The sequence below is a fragment of the Heptranchias perlo genome, chromosome 25 (assembly GCF_035084215.1).
Source record: "Heptranchias perlo isolate sHepPer1 chromosome 25, sHepPer1.hap1, whole genome shotgun sequence".
In the NCBI taxonomy this organism is placed as follows: Eukaryota; Metazoa; Chordata; class Chondrichthyes; order Hexanchiformes; family Hexanchidae; genus Heptranchias; species Heptranchias perlo.
In genome coordinates, this window is record NC_090349.1 from 10,810,805 (window position 1) to 10,829,382 (window position 18,578).

General features: G+C 47.0%; 1 protein-coding gene across 5 annotated transcripts in view; it reads left to right on the plus strand.

Moving 5' to 3' along the window:
* LOC137342009 (apoptosis-inducing factor 3) overlaps window positions 1-18,578 on the plus strand; it is a 144,298-nt gene that overhangs the window by 105,272 nt on the left and 20,448 nt on the right. For all 5 annotated transcript variants that reach the window (XM_068005585.1, XM_068005588.1, XM_068005589.1 and 2 more), the window contains 10 exons: window positions 889-933; window positions 3,601-3,697; window positions 6,776-6,888; window positions 9,137-9,223; window positions 10,233-10,324; window positions 13,007-13,137; window positions 14,447-14,562; window positions 15,637-15,708; window positions 16,911-16,974; window positions 18,146-18,222. In XM_068005585.1, coding sequence (XP_067861686.1) covers window positions 889-933; window positions 3,601-3,697; window positions 6,776-6,888; window positions 9,137-9,223; window positions 10,233-10,324; window positions 13,007-13,137; window positions 14,447-14,562; window positions 15,637-15,708; window positions 16,911-16,974; window positions 18,146-18,222 — 894 coding nt within the window. The remainder of the gene's footprint in view (window positions 1-888; window positions 934-3,600; window positions 3,698-6,775; window positions 6,889-9,136; window positions 9,224-10,232; window positions 10,325-13,006; window positions 13,138-14,446; window positions 14,563-15,636; window positions 15,709-16,910; window positions 16,975-18,145; window positions 18,223-18,578) is intronic.

Here is an 18,578-nt window from a genome sequence, read left to right on the forward strand (position 1 = left end):
TATCGCTCTTTAACGGATCAGTCTGGGTAAATCACCCTCAGGGCATTCCCTCCCTCCCTCCCTCCCTCCCTCCCTCCCAGGGGTGGCCTGGCTGTTAGTCAGGAATCTGTTGGGTGGGAAATCGCAGGCTCACACCCACATCCCGTCACCATGGAGACCAGCACTCTGGTCCACAAGTGCACCAGGCCATCTATTCTGATAGCATTTCTTTTTTTTCCTACCTTCTCTCCCGACGGTGTTAAATCTTCCCCCGTGTTCATTTGCACAGAATTGGTGAGAAACTACAACACAGAAAGAGACCATTCGGCCCATCCAATACTTGCTCCACATGAGCAGTCGTTATTGGCTTCAATGGAAATAAAAATGGGGAGTGATGTAAATGCTGCCAATTTGCTATCACCCGTTTTACACCATCGCATCAAGATTACCCCCACTGAATGATGAAGCCTCAGTTAATATGGAATTGTAACCCACTAACGACTAATTCAACAAAAGCATAAATCTTAAAATGTTTATGCAAAGTAGCAGCCTTTCTCTGAAGGAGAGGAAGTCCACTGGACTGAGAGAGGCAGCCTTTCCTATAGCCTGGTGTGACGCAGTGTCTGAAGGTATTACCTAGAATTACATCGAGTCTACAGCTCAGGAACAGGTCATTCGGCCCAACTGGTCTGTGCCGGCCTATATGCCCCACACGAGCCTCCTCCCACCCCTCTTCATCTCACCCTATCAACATGGCCTTCTTTTCCTTTTTCCCTCATGTGCTTATCGAACTTCCCCTTAAAAGCATCAAACGTGGCTGCAATGTCATTGTGCTTCAGACTCTTGGGTATCTGAGTGTCACGATGTACTATTCTCTCTGCACTCTAACAATGGTGTTCATCTTCACAGGTCAGAATAGAAAGGGAGAAAGTGATGGTCCGAGCAAGCAAACAGGTAACACAGTCTCCTTGTGAAATCTGTCCTTTAATCTCTATGTTCTGGGAGTGAATCCAGCTCCAGTCCGATGGGATGAATGTCTCAGGCTGTAATGGGAATATATAAAAAGAGTTTGGGCAGGGTGAACCCACGTCGAGAGCCCACCACTAACCTGCATTTAATTGGCCGCCTCACACAGAAAAGGACTGATCAAGGAATCATACACCACAGAAGGAGGCCATTCGGCCCTTCGTGTCTGTGCCGGCTCTTTGAAAGAGCTGTCCAATCAGTCCCACTCCCCTGCTCTTTCCCCATAGCCCTGCAAATTTTTCCTTTTCAAGTATATATCCAATTCCCTATTGAATCTGCTCCCACCACCCTTTCAGGCAGTGCGTTCCAGATCATGACAACTCACTGCGTTAAAAAAATTCTCCTCATCTCCCCTCTGGTTCTTTTGCCAGCTGTTCTGGGCCCCGGTGCAGTAGGCAATGCTTTTTTCAGTTAAGCTAGATTGTTGGGGCAGTGCAGAAAGTAACTTACACCCGCAACTAACCTGACACGGGAGTGTTTGATACTGACACTGGGTCAAAATGTGGCACAGTTCTTTCCCCCAGGACTGGCATCCCTCACTTTGATAAGGGTGAAAAAAAACACATCAAAAAAGCAGTGATTGTCCCTTGGTGGGACTTCCTGTTCTATTTGTGCAGTACACCACCTTGTCCCCATCCATACTGTACCTGGGGGAAACTCCAGCCTCCCCCAGTCGCTCTTACGGACTTCAGGAGAGCTGAGATTCCCCAGCCCGCAGTGAGTATTGACACCATTGTGTCAGCCAATGAGTTGCACTGTGTTGGTGATTGACAGGGAAATTAGCCAGTCATCTTCAGCCTGGCCTGGACTTGGTGTCACCACATGCAGCAGTCCATGCCCTGTCTGTGCAGTGAGACTCAGTGCTTCCCACTAGTGGCTGCACTGTGTCACTGTCTCTCACCAATGACATGCATGAGATGGTGTTTGGAAACAGCACATTCGTTCAGATGGGTACGCTCTATTCTGAGTACTGATTTGGAAGACTGGCATCTCAATCCAAATCCAGAACCAGCAGAAATATTGATTTTGAACGTTGTTTTTTCCCTTTGGTAGAGATGATCCAAGGTTCAAAGTTCTGCCCGAATCGCAACGACACCGCACAGAACCAATTGTTTGGGTGTTTTTGTTCTTGGCGGGAATATTGTCCAGAACGCTGTCTGGCTGCATCCTGTGGGATTGTTCTCTTCCTGGATCTGTGCAACACTGTCCCACCTCACTGAGACGTGGAGCATACGAACATAGGAGCAGGACTAGGCCATTCACAGATTGTGGCATCAAGGAGCCCCAGTAAAATTGAAGTCAATGGGAATCAGGGGGAAAACTCTCCAGTGGCTGGAGTCATACCTAGCACAAAGGAAGATGGTAGTGGTTGTTGGAGGCCAATCATCTCAGCCCCAGGACATTGCTGCAGGTGTTCTTCAGGGCAGTGTCCTAGGCCCAACCATCTTCAGCTGCTTCATCAATGACCTCCCCTCCATCATAAAGTCAGTAATGGGGATGCACAGTGTTCAGTTCCATTCGCAACTCCTCAGATAATGAAGCAGTCCGTGCCCACATGCAGCAAGACCTGGATAGCATCCAGGCTTGGGCTCATAAGTGGCAAGTAACATTCGTGCCAGACAAGTGCCAGGCAATGACCATCTCCAACAAGAGAGAATCTAACCACCTCCCCTTGACATTCAACGGCATTACCATCGCCAAATCCCCCCACCATCAATACCCTGGGTGTCACCATTGACCAGAAACTTAACTGGACCAGCCATATAAATACTGTGGCTATAAGAGCAGGTCAGAGGCTGGGTATTCTGCGGCGAGTGACTCACCTCATGACTCCCCAAAGCCTTTCCACCATCTACAAGGCACAAGTCAGGAGTGTGATGGAATACTCTCCTCTTGCCTGGATGAGTGCAGCTCCAACAACACTCAAGAAGCTCAACACCATCCAGGACAAAGCAGTCTGCTTGATTGGCACCCCATCCACCACCCTAACCATTCACTCCCTTCACCACTGGAGCACCGTGGCTGCAGTGTGTACCATCCACAGGATGCACTGCAGCAACTCGCAAGGCTTCTTCGACAGCACCTCCCAAATCCACGACCTTTACCACCTAGAAGGACAAGAGCAACAAGCACATGGGAACAGCACCACCTGCACATTCCCCTCCAAGTCACACACCATCCCGACTTGGAAATATATCGCCGTTCCTTCATCGTCGCTGGGTCAAAATCCTGGAACTCCCTTCCTAACAGCACTGTGGGAGAACCTTCACCACATGGACTGTAGCGGTTCAAGAAGGCGGCTTTCCACCACCTTCTCAAGGGCAATTAGGGATGGGCAATAAATGCCGGCCTCGCCAGCGACACCCACATCCCATGAACAAATTTTTTAAAAATTCAGCCCCTTGAGCCAGTTCCACCATTCAATTATATCTTAACTCCATCTACCCGCCTTGGTTCTGTTACCCTTAATACCCTTGCCTAACAAAAATCTATCAATCTATGCAGCTCTGATGGAGCACAAGGCCTGATGGAGTCCTTCCCCTCACCCAAACGTTGCTGCCATTACAATTTCACTGTCTACCCCTTTACCATCAGGCTCTCCAGTCACAGAAGAGGGTGAAACGGATGGCAAGATGCGCGACTCTGAGCGACTGCAGTTTCAGTAACACCAACGTGCTCATCATTGGGGCTGGTAAGTGTGCAAACCCCACGAGAGGGTAACAGACACTTGGGAGAGAGCCACGGATTGGGTACGATGGAGGGTGGAAATTTAACTTAACAGAAAGATAGAATTACATTTATATAGCGCCTTCACGACCTCAGGACGTCCCAAAGCGCTTTATGGCCAATGAAGTACTTTTTTGAAGTGCAGTCCCGATTGTAATGTGGGAAACATGGCAGCCAATTTACACACAGCAAGAGCCCACAAACAGCAATGTGATAATGACCAGATTACCATTTTTTTCTAGTTGGTTGAGGGATAAATATTGGCCAGGACTCCAGGGAGAACTTCCCTGCTCTTCTTCGAAATAGTGCCATGGGATCTTTTACGTCCACCTGAGAGGCCAGACAGGGCCTCGGTTTAAACTTTCTCTCAAAAGACGGCATCTCCGACAATGCAGCACTCCCTCAGTATTGCACTGGAGTGTCAGCCTAGATTTTAGGCTCAAGTCTCTGGAGTGGGACTTAAACCCACAACTTTCTGACTCAGAGGCGAGGGTGCTTTCAACTGAGCCAAGGCTCACACCGGAATCAAAGACAAGTTACAGTGTGGCACAGGGCTCAGATCACTGAGCTAATGAGAATAAAAAGGCAGTGGGCAGAAACTACTTGATTCTAGATCTATAGCGGTTCAGTGAGACGGATTTGCAGATGTTTCCTGTGCTGAATCAAAACATGTGAACCAGGAATATAATGGATGGCAAAGGGAACAATCAGAGAGAGGCAATTCAAGGAATAACATCATCACTTTTAAACTTAGTAACTTATGAAATATATTGCACTCAGTGCAAAGTGTGTGGACACTATTAGAACAGATTGCACTCAGTGTAGTGAGTGTGGACACTATTAGAACAGATTGCACTCAGTGTAGTGAGTGTGGACACTATTAGAACAGATTGCACTCAGTGTAGTGAGTGTGGACACTATTAGAATAGATTGCACTCAGTGTAGTGAGTGTGGACACTATTAGAACAGATTGCACTCAGTGTAGTGAGTGTGGACACTATTAGAACAGATTGCAATCAGTGTAGTGAGTGTGGACACTATTAGAATAGATTGCACTCATTGTAGTGAGTGTGGACACTATTAGAATAGATCGCATTCATTGTAGTGAGTGTGGACACTATTAGAACAGATTGCACTCAGTGTAGTGAGTATGGACACTATTAGAATAGATTGCACTCATTGTCGTGAGTATGGACACTATTAGAATAGATTGCACTCAGTATAGTGAGTGTGGACACTATTAGAATAGATTGCACTCAGTATAGTGAGTGTGGACACTATTGGAATAGATTGCACTCAGTATAGTGAGTGTGGACACTATTGGAATAGATTGCACTCATTGTAGTGAGTGTGGACACTATTAGAATAGATTGCACTCATTGTAGTGAGTGTGGACACTATTAGAATAGATTGCACTCATTGTAGTGAGTGTGGACACTATTAGAATAGATTGCACTCATTGTAGTGAGTGTGGACACTATTAGAATAGATTGCACTCATTGTAGTGAGTGTGGACACTATTAGAATAGATTGCACTCAGTATAGTGAGTGTGGACACTATTGGAATAGATTGCACTCATTGTAGTGAGTGTGGACACTATTGGAATAGATTGCACTCATTGTAGTGAGTGTGGACACTATTAGAATAGATTGCACGCATTGTAGTGAGTGTGGACACTATTAGAATAGATTGCACTCAGTATAGTGAGTGTGGACACTATTAGAATAGATTGCACTCATTGTAGTGAGTGTGGACACTATTAGAATAGATTGCACTCAGTATCGTGAGTGTGGACACTATTAGAATAGATTGCACTCAGTGCAGTGGGGGTGGACAGTATTAGAATAGATTGCACTCAGTATAGTGAGTGGCGACACTATTAGAACAGATTGCACTCATTGTAGTGAGTGTGGACACTATTAGAATGGATTGCACTCAGTATAGTGAGTGTGGACACTATTCGAATAGATTGCACTCATTGTCGTGAGTGTGGACACTATTAGAACAGATTGCACGCATTGTAGTGAGTGTGGACACTATTAGAATGGATTGCACTCAGTATAGTGAGTGTGGACACTATTCGAATAGATTGCACTCATTGTCGTGAGTGTGGACACTATTAGAATAGATTGCACTCAGTATAGTGAGTATGGACACTATTCGAATAGATTGCACTCATTGTCGTGAGTGTGGACCCTATTGGAATAGATTGCACTCATTGTAGTGAGTATGGACACTATTAGAATAGATTGCACTCAGTATAGTGAGTGTGGACACTATTGGAATAGATTGCACTCATTGTAGTGAGTGTGGACCCTATTAGAATAGATTGCACTCATTGTAGTGAGTGTGGACACTATTAGAATAGATTGCACTCATTGTAGTGAGTGTGTACACTATTGGAATAGATTGCACTCATTGTAGTGAGTGTGGACACTATTAGAATAGATTGCACTCATTGTAGTGAGTGTGGACACTATTGGAATAGATTGCACTCATTGTAGTGAGTGTGGACACTATTAGAATAGATTGCACTCATTGTAGTGAGTGTGGACACTATTGGAATAGATTGCACTCATTGTAGTGAGTGTGGACACTATTAGAATAGATTGCACTCATTGTAGTGAGTGTGGACACTATTAGAATAGATTGCACTCAGTATAGTGAGTGTGTACACTATTAGAATAGATTGCACTCATTGTAGTGAGTGTGGACACTATTAGAATAGATTGCACTCAGTATAGTGAGTGCAGCCATTGCTTCAGCTACTGAGACCCTAAGCTCCAGAATTCCCTCCCTGAACTTCTCCGTCTCTCTCTCCTCCTTTAAGACGCCCCCTAAAACCTGCCTCTTTGACCAAGCTTTTGATCACCTGTCCTAATATCTCCTTATATGGCTCAGTGTCAAATTTTGTTTGATTACGCTCTTGGGAAGTGCCTTGGAACGTTTCACTTTGTTCTCGGCACTAGATAAATGTAAGTTGTTGTTGATCGTACCCCATCACTGGAGTGGAGCTGACTGCAATTGTTTGTTTCCACTCAGGCCCCGCAGGACTGGTCTGTGCAGAAACACTGAGACAGGAAGGCTTCACCGAGCGCATTGTGATGTGCACCATGGAGACACACCTGCCATACGACAGACCTAAACTAAGTAAGGTTTGTATCTGTATCTCAAACCAACAACCCCCGCCCAACCCACATCCAATATGACGCGACAGACACAGGCAACTCTTGTTTGGGAATACTGGGCACTGATCTCGGCTGGGCATCCAGCATTCCTAAACAACAGCCTTTCACATAGAAGGATATTTTGGCCTTCGAGGGGGTGCAATGCAGATTCACCAGAACAATACTGGGGCTGAAAGGGTTAAATTCTGAGGCCTGGTTGCGTAAACTTGGCTTCTATTCCCTTGAGTTTAGAAGATTGAGGGGTGGCCTAATCGAGGTGTTTAAAATTGTAAACTGATTTGATAGGGAAGATACAGAGAAGCTATTTCCTCTGTTGGGGGAATCCATCACAAGAGGGCATGACCTTAAAATTAGAGCCAGGCCTTTCAGGAGTGAAATCAGAAAACACTTTTTCACAGAAAAGGTAATGGAAATCTGGAACTCTCTTCCACCTGTGGATGATGAGACAATTGGAGCTTTCAAGACTGAGATCGATAGATTAGTGTTGGTAACGATATCAAGGGATATGGAGCTAAGGCGGATAAATGGAGTCAACATACAGATCAACCATGATCTCATTGAATGGCGGAACAGGCCCGAGGGGCCGAATGGCCAACTCCTGCTCCTATGTTCGAGTCAGTGTGCCGACAGTGACCCACACAAGACAACAGCTCTCAAGGTGTTCATTGCTAATTTGAGGTGTTTACAGAGGTTTCTGTCCATCTAGTTGCCTTCATTTCTTTTTGTGGGCACAGTGCTCCCTCTTTTTACTTTACTGTCCCCCTCTCCTGTAGCTGCAGAGTTTTGGTGGGTAGAGTCTCGGGGTGTGAACCATCTGCATTACCAAGGGGCCATTCTTGATGTATGCGCCCACACTGTGACTGCCAGCAGGCTGTTGTACCACAGGGTGCATCACAATCCTGTTCTCACTTGACATTCACACATACGGGGTGGGGGGAGAGTCCTTTTAACATTGGGCGATGGTATAAAATGAGCAATATCGAGTTAGCCGCCCGTTATTCACTCCGTCCGATTTACCTTTTGATTGAAGTCAATGGGAAGGAGGATCGAGCGGGGAGTAAATTGGCGGCTAATTCGATATTGTCCATTTTACACCATCGCCCACTGTTAAAATGACCCCCATGGACTTCCCACCGGATGTTACTATCTGGCGAGGGAGGGTGGGAGCCCTGGCTGATGTTTTATCCCCCATGCTGACCCTGGGTTGCTGAGGCCAACGAAGCCTTCCTCTGACACCATGCTGGCTGAGATCAGCTTATAGTCCAAGCTTAGGAGGGGAGATCAAGAGGGCCAGAGCGGGAACTGGCTGCAGGTCTAAAGCTGAACGGTTCTCCCAGCTCTGATTAAAAAAGCCTGAGATCTGGGGGCAGAGCTGACACCGAAACTGTTTGCCGCCTGCACTCGGTGGGGGTCATTGTGACCGTCGGCAGTTGCCAGATTTCTGGCTCCAAAGGAACGGAAGATCAGTCGAGGCCTATAACTGGCGGCCAATCGACTACCTCTGGTTTTCCACCTCTGCTGAGAGTTACAGCCTACTCCAGGTTCCCCGGCCTGGACTCCCCTCTGTTCAGCCTCTAACCAAGACGTGACTTCAACCCTACTAATACCAGAAACTTTTTAAATAATGAATTCTTGGGTTGTGGGCGTCGCTGGCGAGGCCAGCATTTATTGCCCATCCCTAATTGCCCTTGAGTAGGTGGTGGTGAGCCGCCTTCTTGAACAACTGCAGTCCTTGTGGTGAAGGTTCTCCCACAGTGCTGTTAGGAAGGGAGTTCCAGGATTTTGACCCAGCGACAATGAAGGAACGGCGATATATTTCCAAGTCGGGATGGTGTGTGACTTGGAGGGGAACGTGCAGGTGGTGTTGTTCCCATGTGCCTGCTGCTCTTGTCCTTCTAGGTGGTGGAGGTCGTGGGTATGGGAGGTGCTGTTGAAATGAATACAAGCACATAGTGATACGATGTGTGTGTGCATCCTCTGTGACCCAATATGCATCTCGTCTTAACAAGATATATATAAACTTTGTCGATGCACGATTCTGTGAATTCTGGAAAGCTAGGTAGCCAGCTGTTTGTCAAAGGAGGGGTGAGCCGTGTGTGTTTGTGAGAGGAGGGGTGAGCCGTGTGTGTTTGTGAGAGGAGGGGTGAGCCGTGCGTGTTTGGGATCAGATGCATGTTTCCGTCATGGTGTTCATAGCCGTTCCTTGTGTTTTCAGTCTCTCGAGTGCCAGGCTGAACAGATCACGCTGCGCTCCAAGGAATTCTTCTCCCAATATGACATCGAAGTGCAAACGGAGAGGGAGGTGAGAGAGCGACAAAGCTGTTCAAACTGCTGTGCAATTTTCTCTGTTAACCTAGTCCCCATCCTTATTACAAAGCCTAATAATACCCTTCACCCTCATTACAACTCCCAGTAATATCCTCCACCCTCATTACAACTCCCAGTAATATCCTCCACCCTCATTACAAATCCCAGTAATATCCTCCACCCTCATTACAACTCAAAGTAATACCCCACCTTTTAATAACCCTTAGTAACACCCCCACCCATCGTATCACCATATTAATTTTAACCTCCGAGAATACATCCACCCTCATTATAACTATAATCCTCATATTGTGCTCCAAGCCTGAATTTAACCTGCAGTAAAATCCCACCTCAATATAACCAAATATCTTGCTATTCTCAAAATACTACCAGCCTCATTATGCTCCCCCCCCCCCAGTAATACACCCAACCACATTATAAACCCCAATTAAACCTCCTCATTATGAGACCCAGTAATACCCCCGCCCGCATTATAACCCCGAATACCCACAGCCTCATTACAACCCCCAATAATACTCACCCACTCTCACCATCGGCCTCTTAGTTGTAACACTCTCTGTTACCGTCTCCCTTGTGAAACTATCCCAACCTCCCTTGTGGAGTTTTCCCAGCATCTCTTCTTTCCCCTGGTTTCCTCCGCACCTCTCCTCAAGGCGCTCAAACCATGCGAGAGCTCAGCTCCACGGGCACCGATGCCCTCTTTACTTCAACCAAATGGCCATTCTTCCCATCTGAGCTTAGACAGTGAGCACTAGCAGGCTGTTTGACTGCAGCGGCATCACGTCCAAGCCAGGTCTTGTCCTGACTCACACGTTTGTACAGGGGGAAATGTCAGGATCTGTGGAGCTTCATTCCAGCCAGGGCTCAGCGCCTACATGAGGAGGGGGTGAGAACCTGTGGAGTCCTCCCTTGCTATAAATATGAGTGGAATCCTTACTGTGACGGTATGAGTCAGACTGACCTTCAGCTCTCTGTTATTGCAGGTGGTGTCAGTGGACGTAAAGAGTAAGTTGGTCCATTTTAAAGATGGACTCAAGATGGAGTACAACAAATTACTGATCGCAACTGGGAGCAGGTGACTAGCTGATGGGTTTGTGACATTTTGCCTTTCCTGTTACCTCAGGTGGTGGGGAAGGGGGAGGGGGACAGGGAGGGGGAAACTGGGGGATGGAGGGAATGCGAGTGTGGAGACCTACAACAAAACTGGCCTTCCTTGACTCGCCAGTTCCAGCTTAACTCTGCTGATAGCACTTTCGTCTCTGTGACAGAAAGTATGGGTAAAAGCCCCACACCAGCAGTGAGCGGGAGTGCTGCATCATTGGAGAGCAAGCTGTTTGGCTGAGATGTTAAACCAAAGTCCCATTCGCCTGTTCAGGTGGATGTTAAAGGTCTCGCAGCAGTATTCAAAGAAGAGCAGTGAGTTCTCCAACATCACTAAACATAGATGAACTGGACGTTCGTCTTGTTGTTGTTTGTGGGAGGTTGGTGATACAGGGTGGCTGCAAAAAACCCAACTCTGTGCAAAGTACTCTAGGACATTTTAATCTGGTACTTTCAGCCTCCATGTTCGATCCCCTCCAGTGTACGTACTTCAAAGCCGATGGTGTGGGGAGGAGAGGGCAGGGAAGAGGAGGAAGAACAGAGGAGGAAGCAGGGTGATTCCTTCCTCCATTAGCTGGGTCCTAGATCTGCACACAGTTACGGTCAGGTTGAAACGACCTTTCGGGGTAATTTTAATTTTGGGCGATGATGTAAAATGGGTGATATTGAATTGGTCGCCCAATTACACGCCTCACCCATTACACACCTCGTCCCATTATACGCCTCACCCATTACACGCCTTGCCCATTACACGCCTCGCCCACTATACGCCTCGCCCCATTATACGCCTCACCCATTACACGCCTTGCCCATTACACGCCTCGCCCACTATACGCCTCGCCCATTACACGCCTCGCCCATTATACACCTCGCCCATTACATGCCTCGCCCATTACACACCTTGCCCATTATACACCACGCCCCATTACACACCTCGCCCATTATACACCTCACCCCATTACACACCTCGCCCATTATACACCTCACCCATTATACACCTCGCCCATTGCACACCTCGCCCATTACACGCCTCGCCCATTACACACCTCACCCATTACACGCCTCGCCCATTATACAGCTCGCCCATTACACGCCTCGCCCATTACATGCCTCGCCCATTATACACCTCGCCCCATTACACACCTTGCCCATTATACACCTCACCCATTATACACCTCACCCATTATACGCCTCGCCCATTATACACCTCGCCCGTTACACGCCTCGCCCATTATACACCTCACCGATTATACACCTCGCCCCATTATACACCTCCATTACATGCCCCGTCCATTATACACCTTGCCCATTACACGCCCGCCCATTACATGCCCGCCCATTACACGCCCGCCCATTACACGCCTCACCCATTATACACCTCATCCATTAAATACCTTGCCCAATTATACACCTCGCCCAATTATACACCTCGCCCCGTTGTACGCCTCGCCCCGTTACACGCCTCGCCCCGTTACACGCCTCGCCCCCTTATACACCTCACCCATTATACACCTTGCCCGAATATACACCTTGCCTGATTTTCTCTTCCATTGAAGTTAATGGGAGGGAAACTAGGGCGGGGCATATAGTGGGCGGCCATTGTGATAACGGCCATTTTCCCGCCAATTCCCATCGTTAAACTTAACCCCTTTTGTCTGAATGCCCTGATCTATGCACCAGTTAAACATGAGACTGGAAACGGAATAAGGTCCCGTCCCCAACCAGCATGAGTTCAGCACGAGTTCTGCAGGTAAGTGGGTGCTGAGAGGCGAAGGTGGTGTGACATCACAGTCAGGGGACGCCATACCAGAACGTTACACAGATTCCACGCTCAAGTCACTAATGTCTCATTTAAACATTACTGTAGACTTTCACGGCTTGAAAGTAATTTTCACAAACTTTATAGAATATTACAATGTTACACTGCAGGAGGCCATTTGGCCCATTGTGCCTGTGCCAACTTTTTGAGCTATCCAATTAGTTCCACTCCCCCTGCACTTGCCCCATAACCCTGCAAATCTTTCCTTATCAAGTATTTATCCAATTCTCCTTTGAAAGTTATTATTGAATCTGCTTCCACCACCCTTTCAGGCAGTGCATTCCAGATCATAACTCGTTGCGTAAAAAAAATTCTCCTCATGGCGCCTCTGCTTCTTTTGCCAGTTACCTTAAATCTGTGTCCTCTGGTTACCGACCCTTCTGCCACTGGAAATAGTTTCTTTTTATTTACTCTATCAAAACCGTTCATGATTTTGAACACCTCTATCAACCCCAGCTTCTCCAGTCTCTCCACATGACTGAAGTCCCTCATCTTTGGTACCACTCTAGTAAATCTTCCCTGCACCCTCCCCGAGGCCTTGACATCCTTCCTAAAGTGTGGTGCCCAGAATTTGACACAATGCTCCAGCTGAGGCCTAACAGTGATTTATAAAGCCTGCAATCTGGGCTGCCGTCTATTGGAGGAGAGCTGCACGTGGCTGATGTTTTTGCAACCTTTCTGGAGGGTGAAAGTACTAAGGGAAGGGTAGCCTGTCTTGCTTGATTCCTGGGTGACTTTGTGTCATTTAACTGGGGTAGGGCCCAGACAGAAATGTCACTAGTCGTACCTCATAGGGGCATCATCACCAGAGTGACAGCTTCACTCCTCGCATTTCAGGCCTAAAACACTGCAGTGTCAAGGGGCAGATTTGGAGAACGTGTACCAGCTCAGGACACCCGAGGATGCAAACTGCATTGCAAAACTGGCCAACGACAGGAATGCTGTTATCGTGGGAGCTTCTTTCATTGGTACGATTTTCAGAACTATCTTAATCATCAACTGTCCAACCAGCCAATACCAAGCTTATTAGAATTCGTAAAAAGTATTTAAAGTCCATGATTTATCTTTCTGATGTTGGAGTACATCAGTACTTGCAAAGGTAGAACACGGACCTTTCATTTCTGGCACTAATTTATAGAATTATCGTAATAGCAAGTTAATAACATGACAGACTCAACTCGTTAAAAAATAGATTTGGTTAGTTTTCTGCATGTCAAGGTCAGGGGCCACAGTGCTCGAAACGGTATAATATTCAACACATCAGCTCAGGAAGAATACAGATTAACACAAGGAGCAAACCTCCCTATTCATTACCCCATCAAGCACTCCCAGCTTCAGTACAACACAGCAAAGCTCCCTCCACTCTGTCCCCACAAGCACTCCCAGCTTCAGTATAACACAGCAAAGCTCCCTCCCCTCTATCCCTAGTCAGGTGTACCACTGATTCAGTACTGGATGGAGCTCAGTCTGTTTTGCTCAACAATTAGTTTACTATTTTACCAATGTGACATTTCTATGTCCTGTTCCAACCATGATTGCCACCTCTCTGAGTGACATTGCCAATTTGTGCTGAATCGTGTTCAGTTTTGTGTTGTGGTCTTGCCTCCACTACAAACTGGTTTGGAATTGCCCCAAACATGTTTCACACGGGATCTTTACAGCCAGCAGAGTAAAGACCTCCATCATGTCGGTGGTGATGTGATTCAATCCCAGGTCCCAAAGCTCATAGATCTACTAACGCAGTGTGATATTCAGTCCCCATCAAGTTTGCTTTGATATTTTTAAGTGTACAGTATTCAATCGCATTTTGTTTTAAAACAAATCATTGTTTTGTACGCAGTGTGAATGTACATTAATCGTGGGAATGGGAAATCTTAACAGATCAAACCTGGCTAATTAAAAAAAGCAAAATACTGCGGATGCTGGAAATCTGAAATAAAAACAGAAAATGCTGGAAATGCTCAGCAGGTCAGGCAGCATCTGTGGAGAAAGAAACAGAATTAACGTTTCAGGTCAATGACCTTTCGTCAGAACTGACTGGGCTCTGACGAAGGGTCATCGACCTGAAACGTTAACTGTTTCTTTCTCTACAGATGCTGCCTGACTTGCTGAGTATTTCCAGCATTTTCTGTTTATGTTTCATTAAAATAAAAGGCTCGTTATCAAAAATTCAGCTATAATTCAGAAGTGGTCTTCAGTGGGATACACGAGAGGTTAAAGGTTATTGTAGATGATGAGGGCAGTGACTGGATTACGGAATGATTTATTTTTCCTCAGGGATGGAAGTAGCCGCCTACCTCACTGATAAAGCCCACTCGGTGTCTGTCATCGGGATTGAAAACATTCCTTTCAGGAAGGTGCTGGGAGAGAAGGTCGGACGATCGATCATGAAGGTAAGTGAGAGAAGGCAAAGGGGAAGTAACCGTCTGATTAGTGTATACCCAGAGACCTGGTTCAGCTTGTTTGTTAGAGACAGGCCATCATGTGGACTGGGCCTGATCCGGTTGTAAATGGGACAGGAACAGGCTTCAGTGGGAAAATCTTCAGGCATCTTGAAGGACAGGCCTTGAAATGGTTTTGCTAATCGAATGATTGTCCAGTTCATTGTTTCTATAATCTTTATGCCTTAACTGAATTAAAGTGGCACCGTCATCGGCATAGCCTTGACTCAGTTGGCAGCACCCTCGCCTCTGAGTCAGAAGATCATGGGTTCAAGCCCCACTCCAGAGATTTGAGGGCATAACCAAGCTGATACTTAAGTAGAGTATTGAGGGAGTGCTGCACTGTCGGAGGTGCCGTCTTTCAGATGAGACATTAAACCGAGGCCCCATCTGCCCTCTCAGGTGGACGTAAAAGATCCCATGGCATTATTTGAAGACGAGCAGGGGAATTCTCCCTGGTGTCTGGGCCAATATTTATCCCTCAACCAAGATCACAAAAACAGATTATCTGGTCATTTATTTCATTGCTGTTTGTGGGATCTTGCTGTGTACAAATTGGCCGCTGCATTTCCCTAAATTACAACAGTGACTACGCTTCAAAGGTACTTCCTCAGCTGTAAAGTGCTTTGGCAGATCCTGAGGTCGTGAAAGATGCTCTATAAATGCAAGTTCTTTGTTTTAGTCTTGTACAGAAATGTGAAGAGAGTAACATTTAATGATGCACGTGGTCAAACGGTTATGTCATCAATTCTGTTATTGGTGATGTGTAAAACCCACCCTGCACAAGAAAAAGATCCTGCTGCTCAGGTAAACATCGTACCCAAAACAGCCAACGTTGAATGTCGTTTTCCGAACAGAATGTTCTAGACTGTTCCAGCAAATGAGACTAGTAAAATCTCACCTTTAAGGACAGATGTTGTTAGTACAGTGAGTGTGACTGGATTGTCCGTTCAGATTATAAGCAGTTATGTTTGTGGCAATTGATCCGATTCCCTGGTTGCTTTTGTTTTCTTTTCTATCTCGCAGATGTTTGAGACCAACCGGGTGAAGTTCTATCTGCAGAACGAGGTCTCAGAGCTGCGGGGACAGGATGGGAAGGTACTGAACCACCTCATTAGCATATCCTGGGAGTATTGTCCTCATCCTTCATACCTACTCACAGTTATAATGAATACTGCTGCTTTTGAAGTGCCTGGTGCTGCAGTCATGGGAGAATTTGTTTTAATTGTATTAGAGGCACCAGACAGATAAGGGTGAGGCTCTTGGGTGGGAGAGAGGCGTATCATGGAGCACCAAAACCCTACATCATAGGGAGAACGGGGGTCTACATTCCCCATCTTGGTTGGGCAGTGGTCACCTAAGGAAGCAGAGAGTGAAGGTCTGGCATTATCAGGAGACAACAATTGTAAGTCAGATGCTTGTGGTGAGATATCAGACCTTGGGCTGTGGACTGTGGGAAGGCTCCAAGTGGAGACCAATGTGGGTGATGTGGTGTCAAGTATAGCCGCGTAGGTTTGAAGAGGCACCAAGCAATGCCCCATAGGCACAGGCAGACACCAAATGTAGCCCCATAGGCACAGGGAGACACCAAGTGTAGCCCCATAGATATAGGGAGACACCAAGTGTAGCCCCATAGATATAGGGAGACACCAAGTATAGCCCCATAGATATAGGGAGACACCAAGTATAGCCCTATAGATATAGGGAGACACCAAATGTAGCCCCATAGAAACAGGGAGACACCAAGTGTAGCCCCATAGATATAGGGAGACACCAAGTGTAGCCCCATAGGTATAGGGAGACACCAAGTGTAGCCCCATAGATATAGGGAGACACCAAGTGTAGCCCCATAGGTATAGGGAGACACCAAGTGTAGCCCCATAGATATAGGGAGACACCAAGTGTAGCCCCATAGGTATAGGGAGACACCAAGTATAGCCCCATAGGTATAGGGAGATACCAAGTGTAGCCCCATAGATATAGGGAGACACCAAGTGTAGCCCCATAGGTATAGGGAGACACCAAGTGTAGCCCCATAGATATAGGGAGACACCAAGTGTAGCCCCATAGGTATAGGGAGACACCAAGTGTAGCCCCATAGATATAGGGAGACACCAAGTATAGCCCCATAGGTATAGGGAGATACCAAGTGTAGCCCCTGGTAGGAGGGGTTGTGTGAGAAGACTCAATAAAAAGTTAGAAGCCTAACACACCTAAAAAACAAACTTTGCCCTGGAGGAGTTCGTACTTACTGCTTGGACCATTTAACAACCGACACTCTCTGCTTTTTCTCATTGAAGGTGAAAGAAGTTGTTCTGAAAAGTGGGAAAATCCTACGAGCAGATGTTTGTGTGGTTGGAACCGGTAAGTTTGAGCTCCAACATTGACGGGCGGTTCGAACTGAACAGTGTGGATTTTCTTCTTAGCCTTGGCTGAGGGTGCGAACAATGACTTTCTCCCCATGGGGCCTCTGCCACCGTGGCTGTGTTACCTGCTGTGTGTAGTCCTGAGTGCAATAGGTTGTAACATCTCCCCAAGTTCACCTCCTTCATGGTGAGAATGCACTGAGATGTGCCTGGGACATGGGAGAGAGAACGTACTAACTGTGGGGGTGTCTTTAACCTAACCCGCCTGGCGGGAAACTGATCAGGCCCTATTTTACCCTCCGTTCACTTCAGTGAAAGTAAAACAGGTGGCTGACCTGATCCCATCACCTTCACAAGTGGGTCAGGTGGAATTACCCCCGTGATAAGGTGAGGGGGACAGTCTCCTGGTTACTGTAGGAGAGAATGAGGGGAAGGGTCTCACTGTGACTGTAGGAGAGAATGAGGGGTAGGGTCTCGCTGTGACTGTAGGAGAGAATGAGGGGAAGGGTCTCGCTGTGACTGTAGGAGAGAATGAGGGGAAGGGTCTCGCTGTGACTGTAGGAGAGAATGAGGGGAAGGGTCTCGCTGTGACTGTAGGAGAGAATGAGGGGAAGGGTCTCACTGTGACTGTAGGAGAGAATGAGGGGAAGGGTCTCGCTGTGACTGTAGGAGAGAATGAGGGGAAGGGTCTCGCTGTGACTGTAGGAGAGAATGAGGGGAAGGGTCTCGCTGTGACTGTAGGAGAGAATGAGGGGAAGGGTCTCGCTGTGACTGTAGGAGAGAATGAGGGGAAGGGTCTCGCTGTGACTGTAGGAGAGAATGAGGGGAAGGGTCTCGCTGTGTCTGTAGGAGAGAATGAGGGGAAGGGTCTCGCTGTGACTAAGGGACTGTGAACGGCTTGCTGTGTCTGTGGCGGATGGTGGTGTAAAGCCTTTCCCGATGAACACAGTGATCTCAATGGGCTCTGTGTTTCTCTTGACAGCAGCTTCTTACATTAAACAATATAAAGAGAAAGCTGGAAAACCAGGTAAAGGTACGAAATGGGTGAACATTTGAAGCATAGTTAATTCAATTCTCTACATCAGGGTGTGAGCACTTGCATTAAACATTGCTGCATCATCCCATCCAAAGGTTCCTCATGGGTCATGCTTCTTAATCTTCTCCTGTAGGGGTTGTGCCAGCTACGTCATTCCTGAAGCAGAGCGGCATCAACATGGATTCCAAAGGCTTTCTTCCTGTCAACAAGGTAATGAGTACAGGAAGCCCAGGCCATGATGAGGGTCTTGGGTTACTGTTGGACACAAAGTCCATAATGCATGTTATCCATGTATATAGCTGAGGAATGAAGGCTCCACCTTTGCTTGCAGTAGTGTAGTCGTTATGGTGCAATCCATGAGCTCCAATCTCACCATCGCAAGGCGTAAAATGGAATTCAATAAATCAGATCATTTGTGGACGAGCACCAGAAAAAAACTCACCATCAAAGCTGTCAGATAGTCGTTAAAACCCAACTGGTTCACTAATCTTCTTCAGGGAAGGGAATTCAATCTACACTATGTGGTTAAATATTAATGCCCTTCTGCAGTGGTCTAGCAAGTCACT